Below are 24239 nucleotides of genomic sequence, written 5' to 3' on the forward strand. Positions count from 1 at the left end.
TAAATTATGTAAATAAAACATAAGACTTGTAAATGAAAGGTAAAATAAATTAATTAATATAAGAATTATTAAAAAAATAAAAACTCATTATAATAATGATTACCTTATGATTTGCTGATTTTGTTTCTAAATTGAATAATGATATTTTTATATTTATGTAATACATGTGATGGTAGATGTGAAATATTATTAAGAATAAAATTTATTCTCAAAATTAGAATTTGAAAAACTATTCTTTTCATGTATTTCATTTTTCAAAGTTTTTTGTAACATAAAGTGATTCTCCTAACCTTTTTGATAGTAACCCCAAATGATCTTTTAAGTACAAGTAAGAAGTAAAGTTTAAAACTACATGAAATATGTAAAAGCAGAAAATTAAATCCAATTTTATAAATATATTATATATGTCTAGTATTATAAGAATATCTTTTCTTTTTCTTTTTTTTGTATTGATCCACATCAAGAAAAATAATTTTGCTTAATTAACATGTAACAACACTATGATAGAAAATTTTAAAAAAAAAAACATAATGAATGTCCTAGAATGAATATATAACTTATGGTTGAATCTATTCAATAAAACTTATTCTAATTATTTTCCATGTAATTTTTTTGTTTCCAACTGATGACTGACTTTTTTCTTTGTTTAATTACATTAAATGAATAAACTATTTTTTATTTACTGAAAGTTTAATATGGACTTACATGTTATATGTTATTTTTACAAAAAAATTTTTTACAAATTTAAAACACTAATTTACTATTTTTATATTAATCTACTTGTTTTACCTTCTATTTATTAGTTTTATTTGTAATTTACAAAATTTATATTTATCATGGCATTGATACCCTCACTTTAATCATGAAATAATAAAATTTTCCTCCCTAGCATTTTTTTATCTTTAGGAGGATTCATCTTTGAGGAATAATTAATTTTCCTTTTAGGACTTAATTTATTCTAGGATGAATAAAACTTATATAAGAAATAATCACTATATAAGTAGATTGAGTTTTTTTGTTTGCATAACACAATAATCAGTTTTTTTTTTTTTAAGTAAACAGTTTTTAGTGTGAAAGGAACAATATATCTATTGAGAGATTGAGTGTTATTGATGTTTTGGTGTGAGAAAAATACTAGAGTGACTGTAATAATTTTTTACATAATAGATTTTTCTCATATCGTCCTTGGCGCTTGTTGTTTTTCTTTAGTATAGGGGCTTTCCACGTAAATTATTGTGTTGTATGATTGGTTTTATTTTCTATCTATTTTTTTTATTTTTATTTTTTATATTTTTGCTTTCAAGATCTTGGATGGAATTAAAATTCCTTAACACGTATTGTCAGAGCTAAGGCTGTTACGCGAAGCGATTATATTTACAAATAAATTTTTAAATTTGTGAGAATTGAGGTGAAAAGTTTGATGGAACAATTAATTTTGGCTTGTGGCAAATTCAAGTTAAGGGTATATTGATTCAATTAGGGATACACACGGGCAAGTCATTCCCTACTTCTAGCAATGATTCTGGAAAATCTATTATTATGATCAATGAAGATTGGAAAGCATTGGATGAAAGAACTACAAATGATATACGAACATGTCTAGCTAAGAATGTTCTTACAAATGTAGGAAAAATTCTTTCAGCAAGAGAACTTTGGGAGAGACTAGGAAATTTGTATCAGATGAATCTTTAATTGTTTGTACCTTAAGGAATGATTTCACATGATGATAGTGGTTTAAGGTGCAAAAGTTTTTGATCATCTTAATGTTTTCAATGGTATCGTGATATAACTAGAAGCAATTGGAGGTAAAATTAAAGACAAGGAAAAGGCACTTAGGCTATTTTGGTCTCTTTTCTAATTTCCTACAAGCATTTGTCGCCTATTTTGATGCATGAGAAGGAGACTATAGATCTTGAGAAGTTACTAATACTCTACTTTCAAAACAAAAAAGGCTGAGTAGTAGAAGTAATGAAGCTTCTGATGATATGGCATTGACATTTGGTAACTGAAAGAAAAATAAATTCAAAAAGAAAGGAGTATGTTGGTTGTGTGGACAATTAGGACAACTTAAAAGAAATTATCATAAAGTAAATAGAGTAAGTTCGGTAAATGGCTCTAAGTTAGTATATGAAGATACTAATAGTATCGCTAGTAAAAAGTCTCTCATTATTGTGGGAGATGATGGTCCCTTGTAATAAATGACGAAGACATCCTTATGGTAAGCCGCCAGTGCCATGGAAGAATATGTGTCACTACTAACGGTCCACAAGATTTGCACACAAGGCTTGGTTTAACATTTATGCAAGGTATGTAGTGGAGTATTTTATATTGATGGCTATGGACTCTCAAATAAGCTAAACATGAGAGTAGGTATTTTCAAGAAGGCGATTGACATGTGTCGAATACATATGCTCTAAATAAGATAGAGTGTAATAATTCTTAGTATAGTAAAATATGACTGCTAGATAGAAGATAGGATTTTACCTATAATAGAATGATTTCCATAAACTCGATGTGAATGTGGTTTTAGTGGAGATGACATGGTTATATGGATACACGATAAATTATTTTTTGTCGTGTAATTGCATTTAAAGCAAAATTCAAAAGGCCTGGTGAGTGAGAGAGATATTATATATATTATTTTATAATATTTGCTTCATCAATGGATCTTGTTTAAATTAAAAAAAAAAAGCATGTTCAGTTTTCAATAAACCAATTCTAAATTGAGCATCCAGACTTAGGAAATGATGTTTCAGGATCTTGTTTTCCCACATAGATATAATTTCTCTGAATAAGTAGTATATGGGGAATTAAAATTCCTAACAACCTTGGTTTATAAGGCCACACAATGACAAATAAATTTATAGGCTCTTTCAGATTTTTTATATAAAATAAACAGAATTAATGATTGAGGACTTAAAAGTTTGCCAAAGTGACGGAAGCAAATAATATCTGCGTTAGTGGACCAAAAAAAAAATGAGAAGTTAAAATTAAATCATTTATGGCTTGATTTAATAAATTTAAGCCTGCTTAAGATTGAGGTGAATAATTTTTAATTTATAGAAAAATGATTGTGTTAGCTAATAAAATGTGACAGTTATAATGAAATAATATAATTAATTTTCTAAGAATTTGTAAAAAAATTATCGGTCCGACCGATCTGTGGTTTGCATAAAATGATAAAAACACGTATGAGTAAGAAAACAAAAGTTGGGCCCAAACCCATGAACAGGCCCAGGTATCTTGTTAGCCCAAAGATTGCCGTGTCCTTTGGATTATCGTTACAAGCCGCCACGGTTTAAAAACAGTTAGGCTTCCCGCTTCTTGAAGAATACCAAACCTTGCCGCCTACACTTCATCAAGTCCTCCTCAAAACAATCCTTTTCCTTTCACCACCAATCTCTCCCTTCTCCAAAATCACTCCCCAAAAGTAAAGCATCCATCTGTCTTCTATATTACCACCATGTCGCTTCTTCACAATCCTGTCAATACCATTTCCCATTTCTCATTTTATAATAATCAACTCGATCGTCACATTCTTTCTATCTTGACAATCACAAAATGGCCGCTTCCCAAGAAGAAATTGCTTTGACCACCACCACCGCCACCCCGGTGACTCTCACGTGGAGGTACTCGAACCGGGTACTTCTAAAAACCATTCTTGAATCCGGCGATGGAGGGCTGGGATTGCTGAACGAGAGAGTGGTGATTGGTGGGTGGGTTAAGACTTCGAAAGAAGTGAAGAAAGAGCCTATGCCTCCCCCGCCGGCAGATGATGCAGCGGCAACGAGTTCCAAGGAGAAAGAGAAAGAGAAAGAGAAAGACGTGAGCTGTGTGGAGATTCTTCAATCAAGAATCCCATTTTTCAGGACAATAATCAGGGTTCTTGGTGGTAGCGCTGGCATTTCCAACAATGTCCCTCTTCGCGAGAAGTTGGAGGCTTTGGTTCCTAAGCCACCGCCGCCTTCCACTGTTTTCTTGCAAGTCAGTGATGGTTCTTGTGTGGCTAGTCTTCAGGTACAAAAATGTCATGTAGTTTATCTGCTTGTTGAAATTCTCTGTTGCTTTTAAAAGACTTGACAGTGAGAATACGTGTTAAGAGACTTTAATTGATTAAAGTTGTTTCTGAAAAAATTCATAGCTACTTCATGTTCACTCCTTTGACTGCTTTTACAAACTCTCAGGTTGTGGTGGAATCCACTTTAGTTTCCCCTAGCAAAATCCGGCCTATTGGAACTTGTCTAATGGTTGAAGGTGTACTGAAGCAGCCGTCAGTTCAAGGGAAACACGCTGTTGAACTAAAAGTAGAGAAAATTCTTCACATTGGGACAGTTGATCATGATAAATATCCATTATCAAGGAAGCGACTTCCCATGGATATGTTGCGGGATTCTGCCCATTTTCGTCCTCGTACAACAACGGTAGCTTGTGCATCAATTCCTCTTCTGTCTGTCCTGTCTCATTTGAATTGTTTGTCGAATGTTATAGCTAGGAAGTATGACATCTTGTGCTTACTTAGCTTTGTCTAAATGCTCATCCATCTATCTGATTAAGCATGTTTTGCATTCTGCAGGTGGCATCTGTTATGCGAATCCGTAGTTCCCTGACTCATGCAACTCACACATTCTTCCAAAACCATGGGTTTCTGTATGTTCAAGTGCCCGTTATCACAACCACAGACTCTGAAGGATTTAGTGAGAAGTTCCAGGTTACTACTCTTTTTGACAAGAGAGAAAAAGAGGGGCCGAAAACTGCTAAAGATATTGAAGGTGTTAACCTTGACATTTTGAAGGCTTCGATAAAGGAAAAAAGCAACAAAGTTGAAGAACTCAAGAGAAGTGAAAGCAATAGGGAGGCACTCATTGCTGCAGTTCAGGATTTACGGAAAACAAATGAACTAGTATCACACCTAGAATCAAGAGACAAACTATTACAAGCGCCTTCAGTTAAGACTGATAAAGTTAACTTTTCTGAAGATTTCTTCTCTCGCCAAACATATCTTACTGTTTCTGGTCGCCTTCATTTGGAGAGTTATGCATGTGCCCTTGGAAATGTTTACTCGTTCGGACCCAGATTTCGAGCAGAGAAAAAGGAATCTTCAAAACATGCAGCAGAGATGTTGATGGTTGAGACTGAAATAGCTTTTTCACAATTAGAGGTATTAAACCTTGACCTTATATTTTCAAGTATCTCTGCTATTTACTTTTATATGCTTTTACACATTTCTGCCTTCAAGCTGCATTATTTATCAGACCTCATGCAAAAATACTCTTCATTACTTATTTTTCCTTTTAGCAAAGAAATCTAAGTTTTGAAGCTATTGCTGAACATTTTATCCTCATTTTTCTGATCAATTGACAACGTGAGGAGCTTTTTAGAATTCCTTTCAGTTTTGTGTAGTTTATAAACAAGGGATTCTCATGTACACATGATATGCCTTGGGTGGCAGACCATTTGCACTGTAGATAAAGCTTGTGGTTGCCAGTAAAATTTCTATAGAATTTTAAAGATAATCAGAATTTTGTTTGGTAGTTCTCAGTTGAAAAATTTTATAACAACTGGCTAAAAACGTTGTGGATTTCATAGGATGCCGTGAAATGTGCGGATGACTATTTCAAGTTTCTCTGCAAATGGATATTGGAAGATTGCTCAAAAGATCTGGAATTTGTCTCAAAACGAATTGACATGACCTGTATTGATCGTCTGCAGTCAGTGATATCAAGTTCTTTTGAAAAAATCACCTATACAGAAGCAGTGAAGGCTTTGGAAAAGGTGAAGTTGAACATATCCATTGGTTGTTTCAATAAACAAGACATATTCACATCAGCATTGTTATAACATAAAGGTTTCTTGTTAACCAGGTCACAGAGAAGATATTTGAGACAAAACTGGAGTGGGGTGTAGCTCTCACGGCAGAACATCTAAGGTATTCATATTCTGATTTTAGTTTACAATTGCTCTTAGCTGAACTATAGGAGCTAAGGCCTCATCTGGTTGTTAAAACTTAACATTCTGTTCATGGAATGACAGTTACTTGGCTGATGAGATCTATAAGAGGCCTGTAATCGTATACAATTATCCTAAAGCAGTTAAACCATTTTATGTGCGCCTGAATGATGATGGACACACAGTTGCAGCATTTGATATGGTTGTACCAAAGGTAAGCTCAAGATCTTTCCAAACATATGAAGGACCTCCATTACAAATTATATCCAAGAATGCTAGTTATAAAAATGGAATGCATTTGCTTGCAGGGCGGGACAGTGATTACAGGTAGCCAAAATGAGGAACGCATAGATATGTTGAATACAAGGTAATTCAATCTTAGGTCAGCTTGTACATAATAAGTTCGTAGATAACATGAGTTAAATTTAGTGGACTTTCTACTGAATGAAGTTTTGAGCCTTGAAAATGAGGAGAAATTGTTAAAGTGATTTAAGAAATGGCTGAAACCAAAATAGATCTTTATCAAATCTCCTTACTTTTTTTTTTTTTTTCCTCTTCTTGTCTTCAGGATCAAGGAACTGGGATTGCCAAGAGAACAGTATGAATGGTATTTGGATCTACGCAGGCATGGAACAGTCAAGCACTCTGGATTTAGCTTTGGGTTTGACCTCATGGTTCTCTTCACTACTGGTCTCACCGATGTTAGAGATGCTATCCCTTTTCCTAGAAGCCTGGGGAAAGCCTACAATTAACTGGACTCCCAGCAGAATACAACTCCAAAAAGAAGAAAATTCTTTGTTTAGCTTTCCAATTCCCAGATTGCAAACAGAAATGAAAAATGTCATGTAAATATATTTGTGGAGATGTGAAACAAAGGAGGCATTCCATATCATACTTGTATTGTTTCACTTGTTTTATGCTTAGTTCATCTAAATGTACACAGGTGAATGTAAATGCAGAAAATTACTTGCTGAAATGACCTTGTCTTAAAGTTCATTCATTGTTTTCTTCGAAGAAACTGTCTTTGGCTTAACAAACTAGGATTGGGAAGATTTAAGGAAAGACGACCACCTTGATGGAAGTATCAGCGAGGGTATTTTTTGAATCAAGAGGGAAGAAAAATGGATACAGCTCATAGCGAACATAACAACTACTGTATAGAACCCGACACCCCTTCTTGTTGTTGCAGAAGTTGGGAAAATTTCCAACAGCAATAGCCAAGCACTGAGCACAATCTATCTGAGACAGGTCCCTAGTGCACTGCACCAAGGCATAAAGTGTCACAAATGGTGAAAGTGTAGTCTCACCTTTGCCAAGTCCTTCGTTCTTCGGCACAACAGCTTGTGATCTAATCTCGTCCATTAAGGCTCCCAGTTCTTTGTTAAAACTTTTGGGATCTGTCACATTCTCAACGTTGTAGTAGAATATACCAAACGAGGTATCAACTTTCCCAACAAAATTCTCTGTGTTGTATCGCAAAAAGCAATAGTCATACCAAATCCTGGCATCAGCTTGGTTTACACAACGTTGGCGGATTTGCTTCGCTGCATCTTGGATACAGCTCGCGCAATCTTTGCTGTCCACATCTCCTCTGCATTGAGCCAGGCCAAAGACTTTGTCTTGGTCTTTACCATAAGAAGTAGCAATATAGCCAGTTTTAGCAGTTTCGGCAACTAGTTCAGCCAGCAAATTATCTATGTTTGCTGATATCATGCCATTGCCACTCACGTTAGAGTCCTTATTGCAAAACTCTCCCAAAGGATCTGCAGCACAAATGTATAGAAACAGTAAGAGAACAAGACTCTGAACCAAAGCCATGGTTTTGCTTGTTATTTCCGTTGAAACTCCATTACATTGAGACTCTACTTATAAGAGTGATTGAAAGTGGGAAGTGATGACCGATAATGGATGTGGGGATACAACAGCAGACATTCTTGACTCCAATGAGTGGAGGACTCAAACAACTGCTTCCAAAAGGTAGTCTTCCATTAATAATCTTTGTTGAAATTTATGAAAATGTTTTTGTCAATGATTGAGATACAAGGAGCGTCAAACAAAAAAAAAAATTATACTATATATGAAAGCTGCATCACTGATTGTTTTAACCACAAAGTTTGATTAATTTCCTTTGTCCCTCTGATAGCAAACATAGAATCTTTAGCTGTTGATTATAATCTTTAATGGTGCTTAAATCCTAATCCAAGAGATTTATTGACTTATTGTGATGCATCCTTTCGGAGGGTATCAAAACAACACCATGAGAGATCGTTTTTATCGGCTTCTCTGATCATTTGGGCCGAATATCATTATTCAAATATCTCTTATTTCAAAAAGTCAATCTAAAGAGGTAGCACAATCAAACATGCTGTATCTATTATCCATTATCTCAATACGTCTAAAAAAAAAATTAAACTACCAAACAAAAGGTGTTCTAGAGGCAAAAGAGTACTGCAGCTTATAGAAAGAGAGAGTCTACTTTCTAGGCACTTATAAGTCCACGAGATAAGCTTTTTAAGGTGATGCCAAACTTAATTAAAATTATTATAATTCAACCTTCTTTTAAAACTGAGGTCTGCAGGCAGCAACTCAGATATTGGGTCTAAAAGACAGTTCAAGAGTTTAATGGCTCATAAAAATAATAATAATAATAACTTAATGGTATATAAGGCTCAATTAGGATCACAGTTCTTTTACCCAATAATAATAAAAATAATAATAATAATGATAGATGTGAGATAGTGGTGGGGGGTGTTGGATTTTCAATGAGGCTCATTAGGAACCAACTTACATTTAACGTCGCAGTCACATGGGAATCTTCAATACAAAGGGGCAAAAGACAATGTTGGCAGCAACCTCATCATCAAGAAGTATGAAGTAATGGGAAACCACGAACCAAATGAAATAATAATAAATACCAACAAAATAATTAGATACGAAGTAATGTTTTTACTGTTGACCCTCATTTTATAATAAGTACAATAATAAGAGAAAATGAGAGCAACATCTATAATAATGTGATTACTCTCTTATTTATATTTGTGGTCACATAACTGTTTTTTTTTTAATAATTAGATCATTATAATAAAAAAAACATAATTATCATAAAAACTTATCTAGATAACTATTTTTTTTTTAAAAAAAATAATAAAACCTTCGTGTTCATTTCGTTAAACTATGGACATGTCATTGTTCTTGCCTCTCATAATAATATAACAATAACAATAATAAAACAAAATTAATTATGGCCAATATTTTGTTATGACATGAAGACATTTCTTCAATCGGCCACAAAACTAACCAAATCCCCATAAAGCTTATCTCAACGCACTAATATAAAGGGGGTTTTTAATTAAATACCCTTTAATAGTTTCAAAATTATTTAAATACCCCCTCCCTTTTTTGTTTTCATGGATACCCTAACAAATGTGAGCAAAGTCGGAAATACCCTTAATGAATGCATCAAATTCACTCAATGAATTGTCTTCATATTTTTTTCCTCATTTCTTTCACCAAAATCTATTTTTGCTGTCGATTCTTTCAAAATCTCTTAGAATCTCTCAAAATCTCTCATAACTTCTTACACAAATACAATTATGTATTCATTTTTTTAACACCCACTCTTTTTTTAAAGGTGCATTGCTTATTAAACAACCCAATAAGGTATGTTAATGTTGTTGGGTTTTAAATTTTTTAATTTTTAGGAAAATTTATAAATTTTCCTCACATTACAATGTTTTATTTTCACCATTTTTTCTTATACATAGAAATATATGCGATGTAGGTTGTTTAATTATTTTTTTCAGCAATATAACTTATTTATGGCAAAAATGTTTCGAGTCGTGCATTCTTTTGATACCGTGTACGTCATATAGTTAGTCATGTAGGTCGTGTAAGTAATATAGTCGTGTAAGTCGTGTAGGTCGTGTAGGTCACGTAAGAAATATAGTCATGTAGGTCATGTAAGAAATATAGTCGTGTAGGTCATGTAAGAAATATAGTCGTGTAGGTCATGTAAGAAATATAGTCGTGTAAGTCGTGTAAGTAATATAGTCGTGTAGGTCATGTAGGTCGTGTAGTTACTTATATATGAAATTTAATATTATTGTTTTTATTGTATCATCAGATATGGTTTTGGTACGTGTGCATATTATCTTCAATGGTGAATGAATTGAGTAAAATGACGAGTATAAGTTCAAAGGTTCAAAGGCTAAAGGGATAATGATACCACGATCGACAACATATGCCGAATTGGTGGAGAAGATAGCTGAAGTTATTGATATAGATACTTCGAAATTCGAAATCACAATGAAGTTCAAACTTAAGACATCTGATCCTATGCCACCAGTTACAATTCAAACCAATGATGATGTAGAATTTTTTTAGATTCCAATTTAATTTCACTTCTTTTTTTTAATAATTTTCATTGACATTTTCTGCATAGCAGCAAATATAAATTCTTAGCACAAATTAAGTTTTTAAAGAACTAAATTAATCTAATGATTAATGAAAAAATTAGTGTAATTTTAAAGTCGTAATTAAACATATTACAGCCATTTAAAAAGTTTTTTTTTTTTTTATCTTCAAAGTGCTTTCTTCCTCTGGCCAAGCATACAAGCATACATGAGGAATGCCTGCATATAATTAATCCATGAAATCAATTAACAAAAAAAAAATATCAACTATAGGAAATTAATGTAATGTTATACACATAAGAACACCATTCGCAATGATAAAATATTTCCACTCATAACTAGACATATCATGACTTAACATGGCTTATAATTGGAAATTAAGAATCTCTCTAACTAATGACATTTCACCAGATAAATGTATATACACCATTCCAATTTATTGTGAGCCTAATTAAACTAAATGTAATGTGTAGATTCTATTGACAAAAAATAAAATGTGGAATTTAAGGTCGTGTAATTGTGTAATACAAGAAGATCGTGTAATTGTATAATACATGAAGGTCGTATAAACATGCAATACATGAAGGTCGTGTAAACGTGTAATACATAAAGGTCGTGTAATCGTGCAATACATGAAGATCATGTAATCGTGCAATACATGAAGATCGTGTAATACACAACCTTGAATCTTACATAACCTTACACGACCAAATCTTGTGTTACATAACAAAATTATAATCAGCACAATCCATTAATTTTTCACAATTTGCATGCAGCAAAACAACTAGAAATTTATTTTCAAACATGTTATGAGAGACCCACAACTAATTAATCTATTTTTTCAATATAAAACCCTAACTTTTTGTTTTTTTCCCTTGAATATTAACAAGAAAACTAATTACATGGAATTACTTGTCTCAACTAGTTACAATCTGACAATTTTACAGTAAATGTTCAACTCTCTCCGGCGATTATGTAGTGACGAACTATGCTTCACTTTCTTAGTTGTGGCAGCTTCCCCTTCTCAGGCTTAGTTTGCTCGTGTTGAAGTTTGATTTACCATGTATGGAGAATGAATGTTTGTTTTCGGTAGAGGTGATGCCGGTGAGGGAATTACAGTGTTTGTTTGTTTGAGTTTGATAATGGAGGAAATTGCAGTAGATGAGTGTTTGTTTGCTTCAGTAGAGAAGGGAGAGGAGCTGTCCGTTGAGTTGAAATGTTTTAAAATGAGGATAGATTAGTAATTTTCTATCAGTCTTTAAAGGGTATCAATGAAAATTTTGGCAAAAATAAATTTTAGGGTATTGAGATAATTTTTGAAGTATGGAGGTGTACCGGGCGCAATTGGCACAATATAAAGTCACTTAAAGCCGCTGAAGTATATATCAAAGTCCACCACCGAAGGAAACAACGACAAAGTGTCCCCCCGCCAATCACGCCGCTTTGTCTCTCTGTGCCACCTTTTCAACCCTTCACTTCGCATTTCCATCAAAAGCCCAATTAACAGGGAACAAAAGGAAGAGCAATGGGTAAAGAAGAGCAAGGAGGAGGGGGAGAAGAGTACTTGTTCAAGATTGTATTGATAGGAGACTCTGCTGTGGGGAAATCGAACCTGTTGTCTAGGTTCGCGAGGAATGAGTTTGACAGCAACTCAAAGGCGACAATAGGAGTTGAGTTTCAGACGCAAGTGGTGGATATTGATGGGAAAGAAGTGAAGGCCCAGATCTGGGACACTGCCGGCCAAGAGAGATTTAGAGCTGTTACCTCTGCTTATTACAGGGGAGCTGTTGGTGCTCTTGTGGTTTATGATATTACCAGGAGAAGCAGCTTCAACAGTGTTAAACGCTGGCTTGAGGAGCTCACCAGTAAGTTCTTCTTCATTCGGATTATTTTGCTCTTCTTGTGATATATTTGTCTAATGAATAGTTTGTATTATCACGCATGACTAGTGAGAGAGATGATCTTTGGCTAGTGTTTTGTATTACAGTCTAGTCTTAAATAACAAAACAAAACCATGACAAATTGTGTGCTATTATTGTTGGTAATGTGTCTGTTGTGTGAAGCCAAAGTTTGTTTTTTAATGAGTTGAATGATGCGTGCATTGCTGCAGCTCACTGTGATACTGCTGTGGGAAGAATGCTGGTGGGGAACAAGTGTGATTTGGATAGCATTAGAGATGTTAGCACAGAGGAGGGCAAAAGCCTTGCGGAGGAAGAAGGATTGTTCTTCATGGAGACATCAGCTCTTGATTCTACTAATGTTGAAGCTGCTTTTGAGGTTGTCATCCGAGAAATTTACAGCAATATCAGCAGGAAAGTACTCAACTCTGATGCATACAAAGCTGAATTGTCTGTCAATCGAGTAACCCTCGTTAAGGATGGGGCCAACTCTTCAAAAGGCAGCATGATGGATTTCTCATGCTGTGCTAAATAAGCTCTAGCTGTTCTTTCATTTATAACACAGGATCCTATCCTTCCTTGGCGGTACAAATACAAACTGCTTGTGTTGTTTCTAGCTTTCTTCCAATTAGAAGACCAAGCAAATTTTTCATATTTGGTCTTATACTCAAGTCACTGATGGATGCTTTTGTTGGAACAAGCTATAAAACGATCGTATTCGTATTTTTTTTTTAATTAATTATTTTTTAATATGGTTGTTTATTATGTAACGGAGAATTTCATTAATTAAAACAAAGTTTATGGAACATCTAGGCTTTGGTTGCTCATCTTTCTTAAGGGGATCCGAAACCTTAAGAAATAAAATCATCAGGAAATTAACGGTTGAAATGAAGAAAAAGATTTTTCTACACTGAACTGATGTCATAGACTCCAGATAGAACTTCAAGTTTCTCTTCATATGTTTGAGATTAGTGAGATTACAGAGTCTCTCTAAGCAATTCTAGTAAAATATACATCAATAGAATAAATAAATCGCCTAGGACAATTTCATTGACCCAACTATGAACACACAAGGACTACGCACATTCACCTTGAAGTGATGTGATCCTCACATCATTAAAGATGGCCCAAAATTTTGAATTTTCAGGGCTTCCTCAAAGCAGATGCTGCGCCCATAACAACAGCCAAGACAAGGCCAATACCAGCCCCAAGGGAAGCACCCACGGCAGCAGCTGTCATAGAAGATGACTTGGCTTTTGCATTGGCATCTATTGCCATAACACGCTCTCGTTCCAACTCTGCCAACAGCCGATCCGTAGCAATTTCCTTGAAATTTGCAATACAAAATTCAAAATTGTCAGCAACGACATCAGACAAATAAACCAGAAAACAAGAGACATACACGCTTCCAAACACAACAGATTTTAAATATAGAAAACGTTGATGAATAACCCATAAGTTGATTCTCCTAACAATCAACTTACATTCACCTGACCCAGTCAAACATGTTAGATGCCACTAACTACTGAATCAAATCTCAAACATAGCTACATGCCACTGACTACTGCATCAAATCTCAAACATTGTGAATACCCAAATTCATGAACATGTTGAATTCAAAGTTGAACCCCACAGATAAAAGGACTTTCAAATTAACTAATTCCAACTAATTGCTGCCTTCCTTGACAGTTTCTTGCAGGACAAAATTCAGAAAAACTAGTAGTTAAATGTTATAAGTATTTTGACCATCGGATTGGCACCATCAATTCATGTAAAGCTATAGTTATTAAACATTCAATCTAAATAAAGTACAAAGCCATCGGATTTAATCAGTATCATGATAGCATATCTTTCAAATATGGCTTGTATGTCAGACATGTCAACATGATATCATTGTCCACAAAGCATCTAGTAGACTAGTACCATTTTAAGTTCAATAATGTTAAAACTAGACAAATAAAAACAGAGTAGAACCACATCTTTTTCTTTACTCATTCAATGGAATTTTCATCTCAACCTAAGTTCATCGAGTTCTAACTGGGACTACTAGCCAACCTAAAAGACTGGATGGTTTAGAAACCTGTAAGATGTAAATATCCCAAGCAGGCGGCCGCAAGGGGTTATTTATTTTTCCAGTATAGAACTCTCTGTCAGCTATGAAATTTCATGACTCTGATCATTCTTTTACATCTCCCCAAAAAAAATTCCAAAATCAAAGTCAATTCTCTTAAATGTACACAAAGTCATCATAATAAAATGTGTTAAAAGACACTTAAAAAATTGTTTCTACCTGAAAGGAGACCTCCTCATGGGTCCGGAGGACACGGTGCACAAGCTGACCTAGGGAGTTTATGCCCTCCACCGGTAAAATATTGTCCTTTCTCTGAAAAGGCCTCCAGACTAAATTAATTGGGGCATGAAGAAGCTTCTGTGCACCCGACCTCCCATCTGAATCTCCACCTGATGCACCCCAAGACAAAGAAGCACTGACAGCACCAGGCATAACATATGGACAAGAATTGATAACTTCAGTGGTGCTAGGAGATGCTTGATAAGCCTGCATAACTGCATCAATTGCTGCTCTTTGCTGGTGCGCACTGACTGAAAATTTGTTTGTTATGGCAAGGACCCAAGGGATTCCAAGAGATTTAGCCTCATTTAACAGAAGTGAAAGGGCTGGCTGCTGCTGCCCTGATGCACTTGAGTAATTATACCGAGGTATCTTATGGGATAAGTTATGCACAAGAACAATCAAATCTGTTTTTCTACTGAGGTCACGGATTCCCATCCACATTTCATCCTTGAAACGAGCAGCCTCCATAGTTAGCTCCTGCATATCAGTTGAAGACGGCCCAGAATTTTATATCATTATTATATATATAAGCAAGTTAATCCATTCAATCAGACCGCATGATGCAGAAATCAATAATAAAAAGAGAACATAAAGATGTTTGTCTTACAAAATATCAGTCAGAAAACGTGTCATCTAAATCAAATGGAGAAAGAAACAAATGTATGAGTTACACTCAGTGGTCAACTAGCATGCGACAATTTACAAGTGAATGCAATAAATAAATATGACATAGAAGTGTTCAACAAGGAACATTTTACAAGTCATTTAATAATAAGTCAGACTGCAGTATTTTAGATAATTTAACATGAAGGGAATGAATTCGTTAGGGACCAAGAGCAACTATGAAGTGAATGATTGTCAGCAAACCTGAACTTAAAATTTCAACAAGGCAAAATTAAGTTTCAACTCTCTCCATTCAGCCATCAGAAACCAAAATCTCCACGAACAACAGAAATTGTAGAACATTATAAGACATGTATGAAGGTTCATTACTCAAAGCATAGTGCCAGAGTGAGTTTGACCTGAATCAACCACCCTGATAGAAATGGTTAATCTACCGGCAGGGATAATCAACACTGAGTCAGACATCCTGCTATAGCTAGATTAAATCAATTTGATTCTAATCTGAGAAGGATTCAAACCCAGCAGATACCTCAATATATCTCCATCATAGTTATTATATATGAATATAATTCGTGTGCATACACCCTCTTGAATTCTATTCCAAATGTGCAAATTCAAAGTTTGCAATCACATGCAAGTACAATCTTATTAAAACTACATAAAATCAGGTCTCATTGGCAGCCCTGAAGGTTTACACTGGAAACTGAGCTATTTTCCACAAAGGGAAAAAAATGAGGCACAACTACAAGCAAAAGGGGAGACAAATGTACCTGCAGATTTACACCGGCTGAATCACAGTAGCATAGACCACCGGCAATACCTTCTTGATCATCAGCCTCTGCATCCAAATTCCCAGAATTGATAGTTCTGACAAGTTTGCCTTGACCGAGTATTGCCTTGAAAAGAGAAGTTTTACCAGCACCCTATACAAAACAATAAGCCATAATCTCTGTGACCCAAAAACAGAAGGGGGGGAAGACAAACAAGAGTACGTGGTACATTATTTATAATGTACCAAATCAATACCTCAAGGCCAAGTAGTCGCACCCTACGAGTTCTGAAGTGCACCTCCTTGAATACTGTGGTAAAATCACTGGTGCAGAATATAAAAACATCACTCAAACCCTCGGGACGGATGAATTTTTCATCATCAGCTGACCCTGAACCATGTTCCATACAACAATCAACAGTTTCTGAATCAATGGAAGGAAAGACTGAAATTGATAAGTTTGGAGGTCGTCTTAGAGGAGCTCCAACTAAGACTCGCATTTGTTGTAATTCTGGCTGTACTCCAATATTGGAAGAGTATGTTGGAGCTGAAGGAAAAGACTCCACTGTAGTTGAACACCTGATTGAGAGACATAATGTGATGAAAAACAAGGAATCTCACACACAATAAACCATTTCACTCATCTAATAAAATGGATTCAAAGTTATTCTGATTATAAAGTAATGCCCCCCAAAAAATTTATACGGCATATAAAGTTGAATCACAAATCAATTTTTATGACCTAGTATGTGTGATTATCAATGTCTGTATCAACTCAACAAGAACAGAATAACTTCAACAGCAAAGGATGACTATTCCAAAGTTCACAAAGTTCCTCTTCCCTTCTACATCAGTTTTCTGTAAAAGGGAAAAAATGTGCTATTATCCACTGTTTAAATAATGCAAGCCTGCACTTAGCTCCTATGAATCTGTACACTTTCTATGGCAGACCGCAGACACAACAACGAAAACGAAAAAGAAAAAAGAATAATCTGACAAGCAGACAACTTTATTCTATTCTTATTCATCCTTCCCAGTATACACATTTTAGACTCGGCATTATACAACGCTTTTTGATTGTGGAGAGCTGCAATCATAGATCCCTCGGCAAATAGCTGCTTTGCAAAATGCCAAAATCCCTTAAAAAAGCAAGAGCTTCTAATATATATGTTATGGCGACGTTTTATTTCCCCGTTTTAATTTTATTTTGGTTTTATTCAGAAATAGTTAAATGTAAATTTCTTTTTACCAGCAGACAAAGACTATGACTGTTGGGTAATAAAATTAAGACGCTCAAAAGAACTAAAGACCAACAACGGAGATCATATCATTCAAAGTACAAAAGATTCAGCAAAAAATCAACTTTAAAAATTAAAAATTAAAAAAGAAAAAATAAAGGACTTAGGAAAGACGTGCACAATACAGGAATTGCCACAGCTAGAACAGATACAATTGAAGATAAAATTAGGCTCCCATGAAAAAACATACCAAAACTGATGCAAAAAGAATTGAGAAAAAGGAGAAAATGTAAATACCAGTTACCATTTACTTGAGCATGAACCAGCGAGCACAAATGCAACCTGAAACCACTTATATCAACTTTTAATGATTCTGAATTCTTATCACCAGGAATCCCACTCCATCCCAGAGGAACAACAGAAGTAGCAGCACGAATAACTGGAGACTCAACGATATGCCCAAGCTCAACGGTACCTGCCACTGCAAGGCCAAGCCATTGTTGTAAATGTGGAAACTGCTGTAGTTGCTCCATTCCAGAGAATATGGCAGCACCATCACTCATGCACAGGTCATAGATTCTACAAGGAAAAAGAATCAATTATTAGACCTGCAACAATAACATTTCACGCTAATTACAAAAGAAAACTTGCTAAAATTGAATAATCAGAGAAACATTCCTAAAAATATGAAAGACGAGGATTTACCACAATCACATTAACATTTAATACTTCATGTAAATCTTAACAAACTAGCTTAAATTTTATCAAGAGAACCAGTAATTGTAGGGTTTTGGAAAAAGCAGTAAAATACAGTAAAACCTCGATAAATTAATAGTATTGGGTCCATGAAAAATCTATTAATTAGCAAATATTAATATATCGCATTAATAATTATTAATTCATCAATAAATTAATAATTTATTATTTATAAAGTTAATATCACATTCATAATGGAAATTTTTATGAAGTATAAAGGTAATATAATTAGAGAATGTAATGATTCTGTCAAGTTGTAACATACGATTCTGATTTGATATTGATTTAGTGAATCGGTCACTTGATAATCCTTTGACTAGATCAAGATTACATGGTAACTCATTAGAGAAGACTTTTTTTTAGAAAGTTTATTAAGCTGATCTTTCTCTTATTTCTCCTAACATAACACATAGAATACAACAATGGTTTTCATCTAAAAAGTGTAAAAAGAGCAATAGCGACTGATGAAACATGTAAAGCATTATATTAGTACAACAGAGAAATTTTCAAATTAGTTATTGATTAATTTATGTATTAATTGGGTACTATAGGAAATAAGATTATTTATTTATTTATTATCTAATAAATTTATCAAATTATTAATTTACCATATTGGCACCAAGTTGGGATCTACAAAAACTACTATTTGATCAAGTTTATCAATTTATCGAGTATTAATTTAACGAGGTTCTATTGTAGATGGTATAGAGCACAGAGGCATGCACCGAAAAAAAGGAAACGAGAAAATGCCTAATAAAATGGAGACGTCTACGAGTCTGCATACCAGATACAGGCAAACACTACTTTCTTGCTGTCACAAATAGTATTGTTATCTAATATTCTCTGTCCTGAAGTCATCATCTAGAATTAAAACAAGATAATGACGTATTAAACACCCATTAATTTCCAAAGTGGCGACAAAAAAGAAGTAGAGTAGGTTTGGTGGAGGCCAGGTCCCACAAGTTTGAAAAAAATAAACATGTATTTATAATTCAATCCTGAAAATAAAATTATTTGTACTCCAGTCCCCTCATTTTTTTCCACTTCGACTCCGCTACAATTTTCAAATCTAGCTCCACCAACGTCACAACAGCAGAGGTAGTGGCACCATGATGGTGGTTGTAAACACCGCAATAGCATAATTCTGGTGTCTTCAAAAGTTACAGTTACAAGATGATAATAGAAGTAGCAGTGTTGACATTTCATACCAGTACTAGTTGGATTCCAAGTAAACAGAATTCATAGTTTCTTAAGTTTTCAGTCCGTGATCTTCAATCTATTTGAGATCATTTTAAGCAACTTTAGCAGCACCTTAAACAATTATTATTTTCCAGACTCTTCAGACAACTAAGTTTCTTTCCTGTATCTTTTAGTAGATTCCATTTATCCAACATATGACTCATGTAATTTCACTTAACGAAAGAAATTTGAGTAAGGTGTAAGCAGAGAGACATAATCATATGTACGTACATAAAGCATTTCATTACCTCTGAAATCGAGACCTATATGATCTCATAGAATGTGATTGAAATCGTTCCCTTAATTCAGCAATCACAGATTTGACCTGAAAATGTCTTTGCCAGAATAAATCAAGCAAAATGAGAGATTCAAGAAGAGGATACCACCAAATAATTCTTATCAAATATGTAACCACCAACTAATACTAGTTACAATTCATTTACATTATGTAGAATAAATAAAATACCAAACATTCCTCATTTGCAAGAACTTAAAAATTCTTAAACTTTTCATAAATTGAAAAAAAAAAAAAAAAAGAGAGAGAGAAAGAGTATTCAAGGAAGCTCATACCGATGTTAGCTTAGAATACTCTGCACTGGACAGCGATTCCACGGATGAATTCTCCAACAGGTAAAGCTGTAATGAATAAAATAAGTCTTAGTAAACTAGATACTCCAATCATAACTGACTTAATAACATCAAGATTAGCTGACAATAAATGTTATTCTCAGTGACATAAGAGGAAAGCAGCAAAAAGAAATACCCTTATGTTGGGCAATATAACAAATGACTTGAATAGAACCTCATTTTTCTAGTTTAGTTAATTATATTAGCTTCATTAGTAAGACAAGATGAACTATGCACAACAAGATATAACAAGGGTAGCCAACACAAACTAAAGAGGGTTTGATCGTTACTCCAGAGGGATCTAGTGAGAAGAAAGAAACAAATTATTTTCATTCTACAGAACAAAGGGAACAGCTTATGCGAATTGCTAGAAAACAAGATTAGCACGCATCCTTAACAGTCAAACAAAGCCCTAATGACCTATTTATAGCAAACAAATTGTAAATTAAACCCACTAAAAGTACCCAAAAAAAAAAAAATCCTATAAAACCAAAGGAAATCAAAGAAAAGTTACTAAAGAATCAAGGAACCACAGTTTCTCAACTACTTTTCCTTCTTCCACACATGTAAGTCGTCAGATAAAATAGAAAGAAAGTAAAAGAAGTACAATCACATTATATACCTGCCCAAATGGCACATATGAAGGTAAAGAAGGCACTCTGCGCCATTTCCTCCCATCCCCAACATCTGTGTTTCTTTTTTCTACTAACTTTTCATTTATTGCTTCATTTGATTGCCCATTATTGGTCTCAGCTAGTGGTTTGAGAGATATGCCATCAGAACCCTCTTGGATTTCAAGAGATTGCGGTTCATCTGCCACATCTTCGATTGAAGATGTCACAGCAGAATCAGTCACAGAAGATGCTACAGGATCAACTTGTTTTGCTCTGTACTTGTTAAATTGACTTCTTATACTCGCTAAAGGAACAAGCCTTGAAAGTCTCCAAAAGGAGCTCTGAACAGGGCCTAATCCCATAACCAACTGCTCGCCTTCATTCTCTCTTGGCTTCTCTGCCCTGGATTTTTCTACCCCTTCCTCATGTTTAGACACAAATGAACCATTTGTCCTAATTTCAGCAGACACCAACAGAGGTTGAACATTATTATAATGATGAAAATAAGCAGGTGATAGGATGCGGGGCACCAAATCTTCAGGAATGCAGTAACTCTTGAAATAATGCTGCCACCCTTTTCTGTTAACATAACTGTTAAAATAAAAAATTAAAAAATTTATTATAGCACTGAAAATTAGGAAAAAAAATTAAAATACATATTAATGCTTCCTTCTTCTACAAGCTAATATAAGTATTTATGTATCAAATGAGCTGATACCTACTCTCTTAAAGCTGCATTTCCGACTGGAGGCTGGGAAAATGTAATACATTTGACCTGAACTTTGTCGTTTTCTTTTAATGAAGAGGATGCAGCAACAACCCTCAAAATGGCAAGGGTAGCTAATGCAGCTACCTACAGATAAAATGAGGCATGGAGTAGATGAGAAATACATTAATCACAAGCAAAGTGCTGAAAATTCATACAGAAGCAGGAAGGTCAGGCTTACTGCTCCACCAAGCGAATGTCCACATAATACAAGCTTTCGTTTCTTCTTCTGAGCAAGTCTGTACAACTCTAAAGCTGGTATCCCCTTAGCACGAGCCAAGAAACCCTAATATAATAATTTAAAAGGAAAAAAGTTAATTTATTTATAGCCAATCAGTAATGACTCAAAGCAAGAACATGAATTGGATTACGCATAAAAATACATAAAATACATCAGAGGACAGATGATAGTATACAAGACAAATTATAATAACCTGCTAAAAAAACACAAGTTAAAAGCAATGAAAACAGTTATGCAATCATTCATACCCGATGTGCAGCAGGTTTAGGTTTATCTTTTAGTTGCCTAGGTTTTTCCAGGGGATTCCACCGGTTTTCTCCATTCCCCTTCTGTTCTTTGGCTTGTTTAGATTCACCTAACTCGATCCCTTCCATATCCTCAATGGCATCCTCATGAAATATAGCTCCTTGCAGTATATTTGCATCAGTCATGACATCCCTAGTTAACGGGAGAAAGGAATCATGTTTCCAAAAGTAAACAGTAGGAAGCATGTTAAAAGTTCAACAAAAAATTTATCCAATATGCTTACTTGTACTGCTTTGTTCCAATAAAGGAAGCAAACAATGTATCACCTGCTTCAGCCAGTAGGTACCTGCAAAGACATTAAAGAGTCAAAATTCAAATTTGAGGGAAAAATAATACATCAAATGTTTTTGCCATATTTATTTGAAAAAAAAAATCTAGAAAAATGGTAGAGACAAACGACTTTAGTAAAGCAAGTGCATATTGTAAACTAAACCTAATGAACAGAAAAATTTAAAAAGAATAAAAAACCTGTGAGGAACATGGTCTGAGGAAGGTTGCACACGCTCCAAAGAAACAATTTGTCCTCCAAAGTCAGCCTTAAATTTGTTTACAGCTCGAACTATCTCAATAACAGGTTTCTACCATGAAACAATGAACAAATTCATTCAACATATGAAACTTTCAGTTCAAGATGAAAATAGCATTAACTATAAACAAAAAACTTCTCTCCACCAAAATTTCAGACATATGTGGCTCTCATTAGAGACATAGACAACTGAGATCCGTGAATCCACAAGAACCAACTATCGTAACTTCTAAATAAGTGACTCAATTTCGTCATTCCTCCAGCAACACCTTTAGAAATTACATGAAGCATAATATGTAAAACGCTATCACTAACCATTTTCCTTTGCACACAGAGTCACTAGTCATTACTCAAAAAAATAATTCTAGGTTTTAGAACTGCTCTAACAAGCACATCAAAACGTGCAGTACAACTATAGACGATAAATAATCAAAACTGACATTTCCTAAAGAGTCCATAGCACTAAAATCATCTGCATTGCATGTTTCCTAGAAATGAAATTCTAACAGTTGACAATATCACATGTTCTTGCATTCAATGCCCTAATTCTATTCAACTGAACTCAGAAAGCACGAAATTTTATCAAAATTACAGCACTTCGATACAAAATAATTGAGGCATGCAATTACAATTCACAAGCAAAAGGAAAACGCAGTAGAAATCTTTCGATTACAGTTGGCTTGCATTTTATATAAAGTGTCACTTTTAAAAGTAAATTAAATTTAAGAGTAACCTTGTACACACACTCAGAGAGGACCATGCAACACAAAATATCCTGAAGGTCGGAAACGGACTCGGCCTTGACGGCGCGGCAGAGATCTTGAAGCTGCTTCTTGCGCTTCTCGTACTCTTCATGAATCCTCTTCCTCTGTTCCCTCTCGCCGGCGTTCCACGGCGGCCACTTCATTCGCCACTGAAGTGGACCCCACGACACATTCAGCATCTTCGCTCGCTGGTCCTTGATCCACGACTCCACTCTGCGCTGTATTGCCTCCATCCTGTCGTCGTCTTTCTTTCAGTTGTTTTTCTTTCTTAGAACGACAAATTCAGTTGTCATTTCGATGATTCCGTGTGTTAAAGAAACGGTGATATTGATGGGCTGTTATTTTGGGAAAGCATATGCGTATATGCCCACAAATCCCAGCCCCCCAGCGGAAGATGATATTGATGTCGCGTTTCGTGTCCGTGTCCGTGTCGCGGCTCGCGTTCGCGTTCGGCTCTTCGAGTTTTAAACTTATGAGGTGATTTCCCGATTTTACCCTTACAGAGATTGTTTTCTAAACCCATGACTTTCTTCGGGTCGGGTTTCTCTTTTCGTCAATTTTATTTTTACAAAGGGAATTATCCTTCTAAAATTCCATTTCGAATTATATTTCCATTTAATACCAGAATTATCCTTTTTCTCTAGATTAACAATCATTTTATTCAAATTTTTTATTTTAACAGTTTTTTCACTCCAAAATTCTAAAATAATATACTTAAAACCTTGTGATCTTGCAAATACATCTGAACACATGCTTGAGAGAGAGAGAAGTTCAATACCTTGATTTGCTATGATTTTGAGCTTCCACAACTTGCTGCCTTCCTGTTTTTCAACAATATGCACACAACAAGTACCACGAGACAGAAGAGGATAAAGCTACACCTTTTAGCTAAGTATGAATTGTCTAAACAGTGACTCTCAATGAGACAGAACCACTTAAATACTATGGCTAAGTACATGAATAAATTATATATTAGTACAAAATTATCTATCTCATTATGAGTTTTAAATATTATACTTGTTTATAATTAACTATTATAACATACTAATATATAGGGTGTGACATAGTTAAAAATTATTAGGATGAGCAAATTAAGAGTCTGGGCCAGGCTTGAAGCCCAAGTTATTGAGAATAGGCCCATATTTTTTAAAAGTCCATCC

The 24239-nt window shown here is 34.7% G+C and overlaps 4 protein-coding genes across 5 annotated transcripts; 2 read left to right on the forward strand and 2 right to left on the reverse strand.

Annotated features, from left to right (window-relative positions):
- Nucleotides 1-3324: 3324 nt before the first annotated feature.
- LOC102619529 (asparagine--tRNA ligase, cytoplasmic 2) lies at nt 3325-6922 on the forward strand. Of its 2 annotated transcripts, XM_052439231.1 has the most exons (9): nt 3325-4017; nt 4185-4421; nt 4574-5158; nt 5587-5772; nt 5862-5926; nt 6031-6160; nt 6255-6313; nt 6515-6731; nt 6774-6922. In XM_052439231.1, the coding sequence occupies exons 1-8, from the start codon at nt 3562-3564 to the stop codon at nt 6696-6698; spliced, it is 1902 nt and encodes a 633-aa protein (XP_052295191.1). In that variant the 5' UTR covers nt 3325-3561; the 3' UTR covers nt 6699-6731; nt 6774-6922. The 2 variants fall into 2 exon arrangements, with proteins under 2 accessions (XP_052295191.1, XP_006484822.1); XM_006484759.4 differs by having other exon boundaries at nt 6515-6922.
- Nucleotides 6923-6927: 5 nt separating this feature from the next.
- Nucleotides 6928-7909, reverse strand: LOC102620003 (cysteine-rich repeat secretory protein 55). Its single transcript, XM_006484761.3, has one exon. It carries the CDS (start codon nt 7762-7764, stop codon nt 7000-7002), a length of 765 nt encoding a protein of 254 aa, XP_006484824.1. The 5' UTR covers nt 7765-7909; the 3' UTR covers nt 6928-6999.
- Nucleotides 7910-11745: 3836 nt separating this feature from the next.
- Nucleotides 11746-12986, forward strand: LOC102619232 (ras-related protein RABA5b). Its single transcript, XM_006484758.4, has 2 exons — nt 11746-12223; nt 12469-12986. Exons 1-2 carry the CDS (start codon nt 11884-11886, stop codon nt 12789-12791), a joined length of 663 nt encoding a protein of 220 aa, XP_006484821.1. The 5' UTR covers nt 11746-11883; the 3' UTR covers nt 12792-12986.
- A 205-nt stretch (nt 12987-13191) lies between these two features.
- Nucleotides 13192-23516, reverse strand: LOC102618934 (uncharacterized). Its single transcript, XM_006484757.4, has 14 exons — nt 23049-23516; nt 22258-22367; nt 22013-22075; nt 21732-21921; nt 21424-21528; nt 21199-21329; nt 20485-21067; nt 19806-19871; nt 19484-19560; nt 17538-17819; nt 16260-16581; nt 16004-16156; nt 14547-15086; nt 13192-13582 (listed from the first exon to the last, which is right to left on the reverse strand). Exons 1-14 carry the CDS (start codon nt 23310-23312, stop codon nt 13400-13402), a joined length of 3069 nt encoding a protein of 1022 aa, XP_006484820.1. The 5' UTR covers nt 23313-23516; the 3' UTR covers nt 13192-13399.
- Nucleotides 23517-24239: the final 723 nt, after the last annotated feature.

This window comes from Citrus sinensis, chromosome 4, assembly GCF_022201045.2.
Source record: "Citrus sinensis cultivar Valencia sweet orange chromosome 4, DVS_A1.0, whole genome shotgun sequence".
In the NCBI taxonomy this organism is placed as follows: domain Eukaryota; kingdom Viridiplantae; phylum Streptophyta; class Magnoliopsida; order Sapindales; family Rutaceae; genus Citrus; species Citrus sinensis.